Raw genomic sequence first — 13,541 nt, 5'->3', positions numbered from 1 at the left:
TATACGCAAAAGATTCGGTGTTCAGAAAAAGAAAGAGAAAAAAAGGCTAAACGGACGTTAGCATGACGACGTCATCTAAGCATCTCGATGTACGTACGTAGACGCAGTTCAGTGCTTTGATAGGAGGCGAAGTCATTAATTAACTTCCACTAAAATCTGCACATTCACATTGACACGCCCACCAACCATCCACGTCATCAGTATTCCCCCATCATGATGTTTTTAGCTTTTGAAATTTACACCACGTTTCTTTAAAATAAATTATTTACGTAACATATTTCTCATGCGAATTAAATATATTACTCTGATGATTAGTTACATATAATTATCGATATTTACATTGATGTCGATTTGATTTTATACTTTTATTTAGGGGTGGCCAATTCGGGTTTCGGTTCGGGTTCGGTTCGGTTATATCGGTTATAGAAAAACTATAACCATTCGGTTTTTATATAAATTTCGGTTCGATTCGGGTTTGGTTCGGTTTTGGTAAAAAGTTCAATTTTCCAAAAAAATTGTCGGTTATTCTCTCGGTTTTTTCGGTTATTTTTTATTCGGTTCGGTTCGGTTTCGGTTTCGATTTTTCAGGTTTAAGGATATCATAACCGTTCGGTTTTGATGTCGGATTCGGTTCGGGTACGGTTATGTCTTATTCGATTCAGTTCGATTCGATTATTCGGTTAATAACCGAAATGGCTACCTCTACTTTTATTAAATGAAAGATGCTTATTTTAGCATTACAATCATTAATTAGTGTTATTCTTTATAATTGTTAATTATTCATAAGGAAACACTAGCTGTGACAAAAATGGAAGGCAGTGTTGACGAAAACACACGATTTTTTTTATATTTGTTATAATTTGTTGTTATATTGCACATGGTGATTTATCAAGACAAAGAATTGTTTGTTCTCGCCGGAATTTTGAGTTTGTGTGTACATCCCATCGTTTCATTGGATTTTGAAATCATTTTATAACAATTCTAACAATACATGATAATCAAATATTTATATTCTGCGTTTAAAATTTTGATTTCTGGTTATCAGTGTTTATTGATTAAACTTAGTCATTTTATTAACGCAAAAAAAAAAAAAAGATAAATGAGATTAGAAAAAGGCCCTTGATTTAACGATTAGATAAATATACTTTATATCCATGAATGTCTTAATCTCAAATACTTTTGATATATATATATATATATATATACATACAATTTACGACGACATTTATGTAACTTGTTATATCTTTCAAATGGTGGTCTAGTTCGTAAATTTTTTAACGACAGTTGTTAAAATGGCGTTGATATGAGTTACAATGATAAATTCGCATGTACACTTTTTTCCGTTTTGAAAAAAAAAATCACAAAACGACAAAAAGTTTAATGGTCGGAGAGAGAGAGAGAACTTATTTACCGGCTATAGCCGGTCGCTTCCTCCCGGTTTCCCGTACTCTTCTTCATTCTTATTCCCCCAAAGAAAGTATTTATTCTTTATTGACTGAAATATCATGATTTCGTATTATACTGATTAATTACTAATCAGGCTTACATAAAGAACTAAGCGAGACAAGAGATCAAGCATATTATCGGTCGTATAACTTGAAATACCATTCATATACTAACTACCACAAAGTCTATAAATTCTTTGTTTAGATGATTATATTTTTTTTGCCAAGTTAATTTATATTAACATATATATTATATATATAATTTATGATTGACATAATCGGGTTAGAGAAGGGGAGAGTATAGCTTTAGACGCGTCTTGAAGTATTAATAGAGTATGATGAAAAGAGAGAGAAAAAGAAAAGCAGACAGTCTTTAACTGAGATCTTGTGTGCGCAATTTCGTGTGTATCTCCATCGTGCTTCAAAAATAAACCATAGAAAGCTCTCTCTCTCTCTCTCTCTCTCTCTCTGCCGTAACCTCTCGTTTCAGCATCACCATATCTCTTCCACTGTTACTCTCTCTCTCTCTCTCAAGAGTTTTCTTTTTCTGCTTCTATCCCTGGGCATCCATGGCGGATGCGTTCGAGCCCTACCATGTCCCACAACAGAGCCGTCGAGATAAACTTCGCATCCTCTCTCACTCCCAAAACCCTTCTCTCGATCAAACCCACTTCTACTTTCACCCTCCTCCTTCCGCCGCCGCACTCTTCCCTCTCGTTGACGCCGACTTACTCTCTTCCGCCGCCGGCGAGCCCCACGCCCTCGCTAACTTCATGGGTTTTCTCGGCGGAGTCTCTGTCGCCGGTTCTCCGCCCTCTTCCTCCGCCGCTGTCGCCGGAAACAGAGCTTGCGACCAGGCCTTCAATGGCGGAGACGTTTTTGTCTTTAAGCCCGAGCCTTTGTCTCTCTCCTTGTCATCTCACCGCGGGCATGACCACCAGAACAACAACAACGATCTCCACAGGTTCGGGACCGGGTACGATGTTGTCGTCCCTGGCTGCATCGGATCCGCCGCGTCGAGGGGCTCAGGCCCGTTGCGTCCACTTGGTCCGTTCACGGGCTACGCTTCGATCTTGAAGGGGTCGAGGTTCTTGTGGCCAGCTCAACAGTTGCTTGAGGAGTTCTGCAATGTGGACCGTGAGATTTACTCCGACAGAATCGACGACGACGATTCGTCTTCGATGTTTGATCCGACGGTGGAGAATGTCGCCGCGAGCTCCGGCGTCGGAGGAGAGACCCATAAGATGAAATCCAAACTCATCTCCATGCTTGACGAGGTATGTACAAAAATTCACTCCCAAAGGAAAAATGGTATCTTGAATAACAAATTCATATTGTTTTTAACTTTGAATAGATCACCATTAACGTGTGCCCGAATCATATAATTTGACGTTCGTAACAAGAGTTGATCGAATTTGGTTCGCAACTTCTTATAGTCGGGAGACAGAAAAATCAGAAGTTAATTCATAGTTGTCTTGTAGTGTCGAGTTTTTGTCCCGTAGATAGTTTTTTGTGATGAACGATATGTGTTTCATGAAGATCGTTCTTCCTTGGAAATGGAAACCCAATGCCATTAAAATATGTTCTTCGAATATTTTATTTTACTTACTATGCTATATATCATATATTCTAATTAAGTGTTGCTTATATTTGCATGAAGCGAATCGTCGGACACTGAATATGGTTCCTTTAGCAATACATACATACATATATATATATATATATATATGTATAAATGTATATGCACAAGAAGTTCGTTTTTCTATTATTGCCTTTGGATACTTGGAAGACAAAAGTTATTGGAGTCTCGATATAAAGAATGAGATATAGCAGCGAATCGTATTTTGTCGTAGGAGCCCATTTCCGCCATCTTCGTAAGATATAAATAATCATATATATACTATATGTTGTTAGAATCTAAAGTACATTACTCTATATGTAAGCTTTCCTTGACTCTTTGTTCTATCACTTGTGAATTAGATTCCTATCATTTGAGGGACACAGATTTAGCGTGGCCTAAGTGATCAGAGAATTCTCCCTTTTGCCGGAAAGCTGGTCTAGGAAGAGGAATATATGCACAAAATTATGCATTAATGTATTTGATGGGAAGTCACGAACTTGAAAAAGGGTTTATAAAACAAATGATAAATTTAATTATATTGTTATGTATGGAAAGATGTATACGCACCATTATGCAATTACGAATATCTTTTATTAATAAATATAAATATGGTTATATTAAATGTAACATGTGACAGAGCGAGCAGCTTTTGCTTAGTTTTTCTCGGGCTTAGAAACAAAGGATTTCGAAATTGGTGCAAGTTGGTATTTATCGGTCACTAAAATGGTTCGACATATTGTCTATATGGGGTTTGGACCGGTCCGAATACGTCCTTCGTATTGCAAACCTTATATTATTTTTTTACATTCATGATTCTAGTTCAAGTATATATAGAGGGATGGACACATGTTTATACTTCAGTCGTCATTATGATAAGTCTCCATTTCCATATATGTCATTCAGAATCTCAGTCTCTCTAATGCGATATGAAGGTTTACAAGAGGTACGCGCAATACTACGAGCAGATCCAAGCCATCGTAGCCTCGTTCGAGTGCGTGGCCGGCCTGGCAAATGCCACGCCTTTTGCGAGCTTGGCGTTGAGGGCGTTGTCCAAGCACTTCAAGTGCCTGAAGAACGCGATCACGGACCAGATTCAGTTCACAAACAATAAGACACAACAAGGGCAGTTGATGAGTTCTGAAAAGGTTGAGTCTCTGGGTTTCGGAAGACATGGATTCTCTGATCACAACCCTCCTGTCTGGAAGCCACACCGTGGTCTACCTGAACATGCCGTGACTGTCCTTAGGGCGTGGCTCTTCGACCATTTCTTGCACCCGTAAGTGATTTTCGCCTTTTTTCTCTTTCGTTCTTTCGATTTCACTATCGTGTTCTACTCTTTGCGCTTTAAATCTCGGAAAATCTTGCAATGGTTCGTGCGTGGTGAATTAGATAAAAATGCGTGTTCTTCTGGTTCGAGATTAAGATAAATATGACGTGGTAGTGAGTTACGTGCATGTACCATATGAAAAGCCAATTCAAGGTATGCATATAATTGTGGAAATAATTGAGTGGGGAACCCTCTGTCTATGGCCTAACTCGAGAATCTCTTGTGAGCCATTGATATGTATGTGTTTTGGACGTATGTTTTAGATGGGACGTGTCGAATGTTTTGATCATGTTTTTATTTTCTGTCGTTTTATGCATGTATATATATGTATGTGTGTGTGACTATATAATAGAGATGTATAATAGTAGAAGACGACATTGCAGGTACCCGACTGATACGGACAAGCTCATGTTGGCTAAACAGACCGGTCTATCAAGAAACCAGGTTTGACTTTCTATCATCCCTCTTCTTTACAATCTCCTTATCTTTCTTCTGTCATTTCCCACTGTATTTATATATATATATATATATATATATATATATATATATACACACATGGGTGTCTATATATACATACATACATAATATGCATATTATTATTCTCCACGACTGTGGTGTTTTGCCTAAAGTCAGTAGTGTCAACCACGTTGGGCTCTGTATATATATATATATATATATATATATATATATATATATATATATTGAAAGTTAGTTACATATATGAATTAGGTATCAAACTGGTTCATAAACGCACGAGTTAGGTTATGGAAGCCAATGGTGGAAGAGATACACATGCTCGAGACACGACAATCTCAGAAATCGGCTTCACAGAGCGGCGGCGGTGGCGAAAAACCGGCTCAGCACACGTCACTGCTCAAGAGAGCCCGAAACGACGTTCCCGGTGGCGACTTTTCCGGTCACGATTTGTTGGGGTTCTCGTACGATGCCCAAAACGTCCCCGTTTTGAGCACTAACGGAGTGTCGTTGACGTTAGGGCTTCATCACCAGAACAACGGTCTCGGGTTAACAGAGCCGTTTCCGGTTAACGCTGCTCAGCGGTTCGGCCTCGGAGGCGGCGGCGGGTTTGAGGGGCAAAATCGTCAATTTGGCAAGGATTTTGTTGGTAGTGGTAGTAATCAGCTTCTTCGTGACTTTGTAGGGTGAAGTACATGTCCGAAAATGTTATTGTCGTTTTGGTTTGTGTATACGGGGTATTCTCCGAGAAAATTTCAACTTTCCCGAGAAAAAAAAAAAACCATCCCTAGGAAAGTAATCCGTCTTAAAGTTCAAAACCCTAGCGACAACGGTCTTACTTCTAGTTTCCATCGAATTTATTTTTTCCCACTCGATTTAATTTACAATTTTTCTTATGTAATCTACAGATGTGTTTCCAATTGTTTTTCTTTTCCATACTTTAATAGTTTTTCTTATATTTTTCTCGTTAATTTTATTTTTTTTAAAACTACGCGTCTAATATCAAATATCCATTTATCGTCATGTACTTGCTCTCTATCGTTTTTTTAATAACGATATTTAGTTATGAATACTAGACTAACATGAAAAATAGTCACGAAATCTGTGGTCCGACCCAAATGGAATCTATTTCAATATGGTGGATAGTAACACAATTTAGTCTACCACCCTAAAGTTTACCAATTATACTAGATATAGCTAATTTATATTTCGAAGATTTAATAGTCTAATCTAATAACCATGTGCGAAAATTTCAAGGACCAGTGTAAATTCCTAAAATTTGTGTTCTTGAGGATATAAAAGATTGAGTTCAATATTTGGATCGACAGAAATAATCATTCTTGATCCAAGTTGATGCCACAAGAGTGAATACTCTTGGCAAGATAGAAGGTTCCGAACCCTCTGTCTCGCAAAGAGTATTCGATAGTACCAAACTACTTTTTGTTGTGTGAAGTTTACGTTTTTATTGTAACAAACAAAGATTTCAGTGTGATTTCTATAAATGGTCGTGATAGATCCGATTAGCACCACAAGTAGTGAAGTGAAAAAGGGAAGAACCCATGAGGGCATAACACGTAAAAATGTTATATAGCTTTCCTTAGCTTAGCTTTATGGAGGACACAATATTTTGCTACCAAAGAAGCTGCCCCTTTCGTTTTCATTTTAGATATTAAAAAAATTAAAATATTTTCGTTTCAGAATTTATTCTCCTACCCCTTTTTCATGATTTGTGCTCAATTTTATTTTATATAACGGTCCATTCTCATGTGTTAGGTGGTAGATTTATACATACATACATACATATATATATATATATCATTCTAAGAAAATAGTTCATTTTCTTGTAAAAAAAAAGGGATCATTTTTTTTGGTACTCTTAAGTTGCAAAATTATATTTAAGCGATTAATTCATCAAATTGCGCCTAGAAAAGAGTTATAATTAAGATTAAATTTATAAATTAATTATAAAATTTGTCGGGCTATATTTCGAGAAATTAAAGAAGGGAATCGGTTCATATGATTACCAAGGAAGATGTCGTGATCTTGATGAGAGAAACAAAGAAAAAGCAGTCAAAAAATAAATTTTCACATCAAAGATCATTGTCCTCTTTGAAAGCAAATGTTCGAAGCTCCCATCATTGGCTCTTAAAAAGAACAGAATCTCTTTGATGATTTGATGTTGCATACCCTCCTTTTCCATCACACCTCTTGATGCCATCTCGCTATAAATTTGATACCATTTTCCCGTTTGATTTTGGTTGAACTATTTGGATTTGGGTTTGATTTTAATTTGATTATTTTTATTTTTGATTTATTTTTCCATTGGTTTATGTTCTTCATACATCGGATTTTATATTAAAAAAATTATTCATTTTAAAAAAATATTTTGATTGGTTTTAAAGTTATTTTTATTCAAGTTAGTTTTATCTAATTTTAAAAAAAAATTATATTCAATCAATTCTTAATTCGAGATCAATTCGGATATTTATAGATGTTATTCAACTAATTATAGATAAATGTGACTATTTCGTTTTTTTCAGTTTAAATTTATTTTTTTCTACGTTTTTATTTTAAAAAATATAACTACTCAATTTTTATTCAAAACAAATGTTTATTTTTTTATAAACATCTGTTTTTATTCGATTTATCATTATTTATTAGAGTATTAAAATGAAGATCTCGAAGCTTCTAGTTGAGTTCAAAGGTTTCAAGAGACGCGGGCATTCGTGACAAGGAGGGGGGTTCGCGCGAGACGAGCTGTGTGCGTGTGTGAGGGAGACGCGTCCGAGAATTCCGAGACGACGGAGTAACCGTGGGCACAAATATTTATATCGTATTCGATTTCTCTTCTTTTTTTTAATTAATTTTTTTAATAAATAAAAAATAAAAAATATTTTTTTATTAATCTCGTATAGCTTACACTCTCCATCACATTGATTTTACATGTAGATTTAGATTTAGATTTAGATTTAGATCGATGCATTACGAGACCAAGACATACAAAGAATATGCGACCAAGAAACGCAGTCGACAACTACAAGATTTCGTGTTGCTTCTCGGCATCTGTTCACGAAGCATTATACCTTTGGGATAAAGCATCATTCTTCCGCACCATTTCTCATATGAACCCTTATATATACACACATATATTCATAACCATAAGCAGCACCAACAAAATAATATCAACAACAAATAACAAGAAGACCCCCTTCTTCTTCTTCTTCTTCTTGCAACAATGGCGGGTTTTCAATGGATGTATTGGCGAGGACCAGGTAATCTGCATCCTGAGGTTTAAAGCTTCATGCAGCATCACGCATGTATATACGTATATATACACAGTTATATATGTACGTAAAGCTTTTAATCCTCGGGATGCGGATTACCTCTTCCTCGCAGTACGCACGCATGCACGCACAATGACCATATCGTCTACCTGCTCCCATCAGTCCTCATACATACATACATACATACATACATACATACATACATACATACATACATACATACATACATACATACATACATACATACACAGTCGTTCAACTGGGTAAGTTCAAGACTAAATATATCAAATTTCTGTTTTTCTTTTTCTGCTGGATTAATAGCCGGATGATTAACATATACTCGTGTATGTATGTATGTATGTATATATATACACACACGCCGTGTATGATCACGTACGTACATTTTTCTGAAGATAATGTAATGCTTTTGTACTCATAGAATATGGCCATCAATCATATAGTCTAATCATAAACGACATTTGATATGATGGATGGTTAAGTCTTGCAATCATATAGTAAAATTGCTTTTACAATTTTTTTTTTATAGTCTAGCAATATTTTATTTTTTTTCTAGCTTGTAGAAGAATACCGAAGCATATAACAATTAAAAACACATGTATATACACGCACTCGTACAGTGGTATATCGATCCGTTGTCATACACACATATGTACTGTATAGTGTATATAGCAATTATTAATACGAAACTAATTCTCAAGACCTATACGTACATTAGTTTTATTAGAAAATTAAGTTTATTAGCTTGATTAAACCGGCTATATACCGAATTCGGTAAATGCTCTGGCATTTTAGTTGACATAGAACCGGACCAAAGGTTGGAAGATGGGCAATTATGTAATTTCGATCGGCAGAGGTTGGCACGTGGCGTTAGCAGCTTTCGTCATTTTCCAAGCTTTTTTACGATACGATCCGTGCACGATTCCGTTTGGTTCATTTTCTTTTCTGCGATTCGATTTCGTAAGGTCCGATTGGATCATCGTCGTCCGAGCGTCCGGAGGTCCTGATTTGTAGGGTTTTTTTTCGCCGGAGATTGTTGGAGAAGAGAGAAACTGATCGAAGATTTCAGATTATGGATTGGGGAAACGTGACGGTCGAGGATCTCGTCGACGCGCTCCGGGAGGTTGACTGGTCTTCGCCGCCGCGTCCGCTATCCGAGTTCTTCTCTAGATTCACCGTTCCCAAATCCTTTGCGAAATGGGATAGTCGCCTCAAATGCAACCTCTACTAGTACGATCTCTGCCGGTTTATAACTTGCTTGGTAGCTGTGTGTTCTTCGATTGATCGTTCATTTCGAACGTTTGTTTGTTCAATTTGGTGTTTGAACATGGCATATGTCTTGTAGTTGGTATCATAGTTGTTCGGATCTGATGATACGATTGGATTCTGGAGTCTCTGGACGGTATTTGCTGAGTATCGTTCTGGTGAAACTCAGTCTAAAGAGACACCTCACTGCTTTTGTTGTACGAATTCGTTCTTCTATCTTCCTTACTTTGCAAAGCTTAAAACTGCGAGCGGAGGAGTGATGTTGCAGGAAAAGAGATTGCTGCCATTTTTTCTTTTTGTAGGCTATTGTGTGTCTCATATCTGTTCAAACCAAGCAGAATTCTGCAACCAGATTCATTTCTGTTCTCAGATAGCTCTTGTCATCTGTTTTTCAGCTACCGCACAAACTACTTCATCATGATCGTTGCCATACTCGGTATGTTAAGGAATTGTCTTGGAGGTGTATCTTCCTGTTATCCACCTATGTCGTTGTTTTTAAAGGTCAAGTCTACTTGCAGGATTGGGATTCCTTACAAGGCCCTTAGCGATTGTTGCTGCTCTTTTGACGGTCCTAAGCGTGGCTTTTCTGAATGACAGGTTGCCTTCCTTACTTCTTTTTCTCTGATACATGATCGGTATTCGTGGATATCTTCAAATGTGTGTCGGGTCTTGAGTGTGTTGACACATGAAATTTGAGATTCCATTACTTCGCGACATGTCTTGTTTGTAACACTTTGCATGGCTAAATGTAAGGTTTGTTTGGTCACCCTTATTCGGGTCTGTTGGTTTATCTTAGACCAATAGTTCTATGTCTTCTAACCATTTTGCTCATATCAAAACCTGTCTTCTGGTGCGAATGGTCTGAATTTTCACTGATTTTTCATTGATCGTGATTGTATCCTGTGTATGAATTACTGTAATAGTCTTCCTTATAGTATAATTCTGGGGTGGGTTAGAAAGCAAGGGGATCTATTTCTTCTCTCTTTTGGCTTCTCTCTGGCTGTCTTTCTTACGTTTTTCATGGTTTTTCTGCTTGCTGGTATCTAATCAAATTGTTTTCTGTGACTAGTGATTCTTGTATTTGTTTTATGTATCTTGGAGATTTTGATTGGAAGTGTGATGGGCTTTTGGTTCTTTGTTGTCTGCGGATGATTGCAATGTACAGCTTTGCAGGTGCTTTTAGTGAGAAGGTGACACGGACTGTCAGAAAATTCTCTCCACATTTAGCTGCAAGGATGAGGCCTCCTTTGACGTATGTTTGTTTGTCGTGTGCTCTATTATGTTATCCCTTCATTTTTGCTGGTTTATTGACTATTTTTCTGTGTATACAGTCCTGTCATTCGTGGGAGAAGATCAGCAAAAAGATCAATTCATATATGTGGTCAGCCCCGTTGGGTATTTGTCATGGCATTCTCACTGGGTATGTTGGCAGTATATTATATATATTCATCTTCCTCCACTCTATATGTGCAGTATCAATTGATGAACAAGTTTGGATTTTCTACCAACCATTATCTAAAGGTTTGCCAATTTTGAATGACAGTGAGTTTTGTCCTTTGGTATATCTCATGTGGGCTGTTCATGGTGTCTTTGGCACTTCTCATTGGACTTCTGGGTATGTCATCTGGTGCAATTGTAATCTTAGTGTTTCACTCATACAACATATCTCTGTATTCCGCTCCACTTTCTGCATTGCAGCAACGATCCTCCACGCAAGCCTTAGAACACCAAACTTGAAGGCACGGCTGAACACATTCAGGGAGGAATTCCGAGCAGTGTGGCGCAACTACACTGACATTTAGACAGAACCCAAGTAAGTACTATAAAATCTTCCATAAATGAATGATTTGTCTTGTGTTTTTGAAGCTAACCCTTCGCAGTCAGTGATTCTTTGCCAGTCCTATAGTGTATTGACTCTGACCGTTTAAATCTAAAACCGAAACTAAGGTTCTGTGGATCATATCAGTACATAGTCAGTAGTGCCAGTTTTGATAGATTTTCACTTGCAGGTGCTTGGACAGCATCTGTATTTCATTTGAGGTAATACCCAACAAGTCTCTTCATCTTCCAGATCAATTGTATCCTCATCCATGTAGTAAGCCCTTTAAGACTGTAATAACAGCAGTGTGTCTTTGGTTGGGTTCTGTATGTAACTTCCTCCTCCTTTTTCCTTTTATCAGATTGTAGAGCCAGTTAGTATTTTTTTTTATAAAAAAAAAATCTGGTCGACATGATAACCTTGGACAGTGTTTTGGTATAGAATTCCACGAGAGTCCAATTCCTTGATGGCCTCAATTGGACCAATTTGATAAGGAATGGCCTCAATCAATACTATACGTATCTCAACTATTAAGTTTTTGTCCCAGTTATTTTTTTTAAATATTTTGTTAGGAAAGAAAATTCAAATAATATAACTATAAAATGAAGATGACCAATTGTAGAACTAATCTCCACGTGTGTATATATTATATATAAGCCAAAATGTAGAACTAATGCTCTCACATCCCATGAAGACTCTCCATAATCATGAGGTGTAGGTAGTATTTTCAAAATTGGAAGCCCGATATTCAAAGCCCATAAAACTATGTTCAGCCCATGAGGCCCAATACAATATAGGCCCGATATAGAAAACCTCTAGCTGGGTTAGAAGGTTCGGGGAGGGCGAAACAGATCAGCGTTTTGTGAAAACGCGCATCATGAATCGCGATTGTGAGCCGTCAAGAATCAAGATTGTGGGCTCTCATTCAAGGCCCATTAGGCTATGAGAAAAAAAAAACTAAGCTCCTCATGTCCATGTATCATCATCATCATCATCATCATGTATGTATATTATTATGTCGTTTTTTAAAAACTATTTTTATACAAAGAAAAAGCTGTATGTATATTTATGGAGATGACGTGGCAGGTAATTATGCAAAAGAGATGAATAAGGGGAAAGACTCGTGGGCTCACGCGGTTGGTTACTTACAGCCGTTAAAAAAAAATATGGCCATCTTCTTGTTAGCATTTACCTCTGTTCATGTGGCACGTCCGCTTCCTATTTATTCACCTTCTTCCTCCCCTACCCAACCTCCTCCTATACGGTTATTAAAAATACGACTCTTAAATAATTTAACATTAATGTACATATATATATGGATATTTCCCAATCATTTAATACATTGTATTCATAGCACTAAAATAGTAAAAAAATGGGTTTAAATCCAAATGGAAAACGACATTAAAATTGCACATGAATATCAATTAAGAATTTTGGAAAACAAAATCCATATATCTATATATTGCCTAATTTAGTTACATTGCTCAGAGTCTCGCATGCCCATATTAGTGTTTGTGAAAATGAATTAGTTTGTGCTATAATTGTTTCTTTGCTATTAAGTACAAGTGTAACCGATAGAGTTTTTTTTTGTAACCGAATATCTTGAACCGGGATCCAAACTAATCCTGTAATCGGAAACCAGTTAGATGATTTGGAATATAAGTTTCTTCCCTAAATTTGATGTTCGAATTCGGGACGGGATATACGTTTTGCGCCTCCTTTCTTACAGGTTGAACTATCTAAGTTTGGATGTAATCGACAAAGTTTATTATATAGTAAAGTGATAAATCATATGATATATGTTTTTGATAATTAGAAGAATCTTTCTATTTTGAAAATCTAAACCTTTTCTATCGAACAATATATAAGAAAAAGAATAAAATATCAGAACCGTGAACGTGATACTATGAACCCGGTTCGATAAAACCGGAGAAGACGGTTTGGTTTTGGTGAGATCTCTTCAACAACAACCAAGCCCACGTATCTCTCCTAAATAACTGTCCCTGAAACTCCCCACCATTTTCTTCTCCACTTCTCTCTCTTTCTTCTGTTTCACGAATGAAACCTCATCGGAACCTAGATTCCATGGAGAATCTCCTCTGCGACGAATCTTGGCTCTCTCCCTCTCAAGCCCTAGAATCTTGCGGAATCTTCCACCACAGCTCTTGTGACAACACTGAAGCCATCTCTGTGGATTTGGAGAGAGAACTCTCTTACACTCCCCGAGATAAGTACGTGGAGCTTCTCGTCTCGAGGGACTTGACCCACGCAAGACACCGAGCGGTTC

At 37.0% G+C, this 13,541-nt stretch overlaps 3 protein-coding genes across 5 annotated transcripts in view; all 3 read left to right on the top strand.

Moving 5' to 3' along the window:
• The first annotated feature begins 1,808 nt into the window (after nucleotides 1–1,808).
• LOC104827027 (BEL1-like homeodomain protein 9) lies at nucleotides 1,809–5,805 on the top strand. Of its 2 annotated transcripts, none has more exons than XM_010560041.2 (4): nucleotides 1,809–2,722; nucleotides 3,999–4,342; nucleotides 4,777–4,837; nucleotides 5,155–5,805. In XM_010560041.2, the coding sequence occupies exons 1-4, from the start codon at nucleotides 2,015–2,017 to the stop codon at nucleotides 5,365–5,367; spliced, it is 1,326 nt and encodes a 441-aa protein (XP_010558343.1). In that variant the 5' UTR covers nucleotides 1,809–2,014; the 3' UTR covers nucleotides 5,368–5,805. The 2 variants fall into 2 exon arrangements, with proteins under 2 accessions (XP_010558343.1, XP_010558342.1); XM_010560040.2 differs by having other exon boundaries at nucleotides 1,810–2,722; nucleotides 5,123–5,805.
• Nucleotides 5,806–9,090: 3,285 nt separating this feature from the next.
• LOC104827026 (PRA1 family protein A1-like) lies at nucleotides 9,091–11,716 on the top strand. Its single transcript, XM_010560039.2, has 8 exons — nucleotides 9,091–9,399; nucleotides 9,831–9,871; nucleotides 9,954–10,032; nucleotides 10,601–10,687; nucleotides 10,767–10,855; nucleotides 10,979–11,050; nucleotides 11,134–11,248; nucleotides 11,445–11,716. Exons 1-7 carry the CDS (start codon nucleotides 9,242–9,244, stop codon nucleotides 11,235–11,237), a joined length of 630 nt encoding a protein of 209 aa, XP_010558341.1. The 5' UTR covers nucleotides 9,091–9,241; the 3' UTR covers nucleotides 11,238–11,248; nucleotides 11,445–11,716.
• Nucleotides 11,717–13,263: 1,547 nt separating this feature from the next.
• LOC104827025 (putative cyclin-D7-1) overlaps nucleotides 13,264–13,541 on the top strand; it is a 2,409-nt gene continuing 2,131 nt past the window's right edge. For both annotated transcript variants that reach the window (XM_010560038.1, XM_010560037.1), the window contains exon 1: nucleotides 13,264–13,534. In XM_010560038.1, coding sequence (XP_010558340.1) covers nucleotides 13,313–13,534 — 222 coding nt within the window. In that variant the 5' untranslated portion in view covers nucleotides 13,264–13,312. The remainder of the gene's footprint in view (nucleotides 13,535–13,541) is intronic.

This window comes from Tarenaya hassleriana, unplaced genomic scaffold (genome assembly GCF_000463585.1).
Source record: "Tarenaya hassleriana unplaced genomic scaffold, ASM46358v1 Cleome5, whole genome shotgun sequence".
Taxonomy (NCBI): domain Eukaryota; kingdom Viridiplantae; phylum Streptophyta; class Magnoliopsida; order Brassicales; family Cleomaceae; genus Tarenaya; species Tarenaya hassleriana.
Note: the sequence above shows the minus strand (reverse complement) of the source record. Positions and strands in the feature narration are given on the sequence as shown.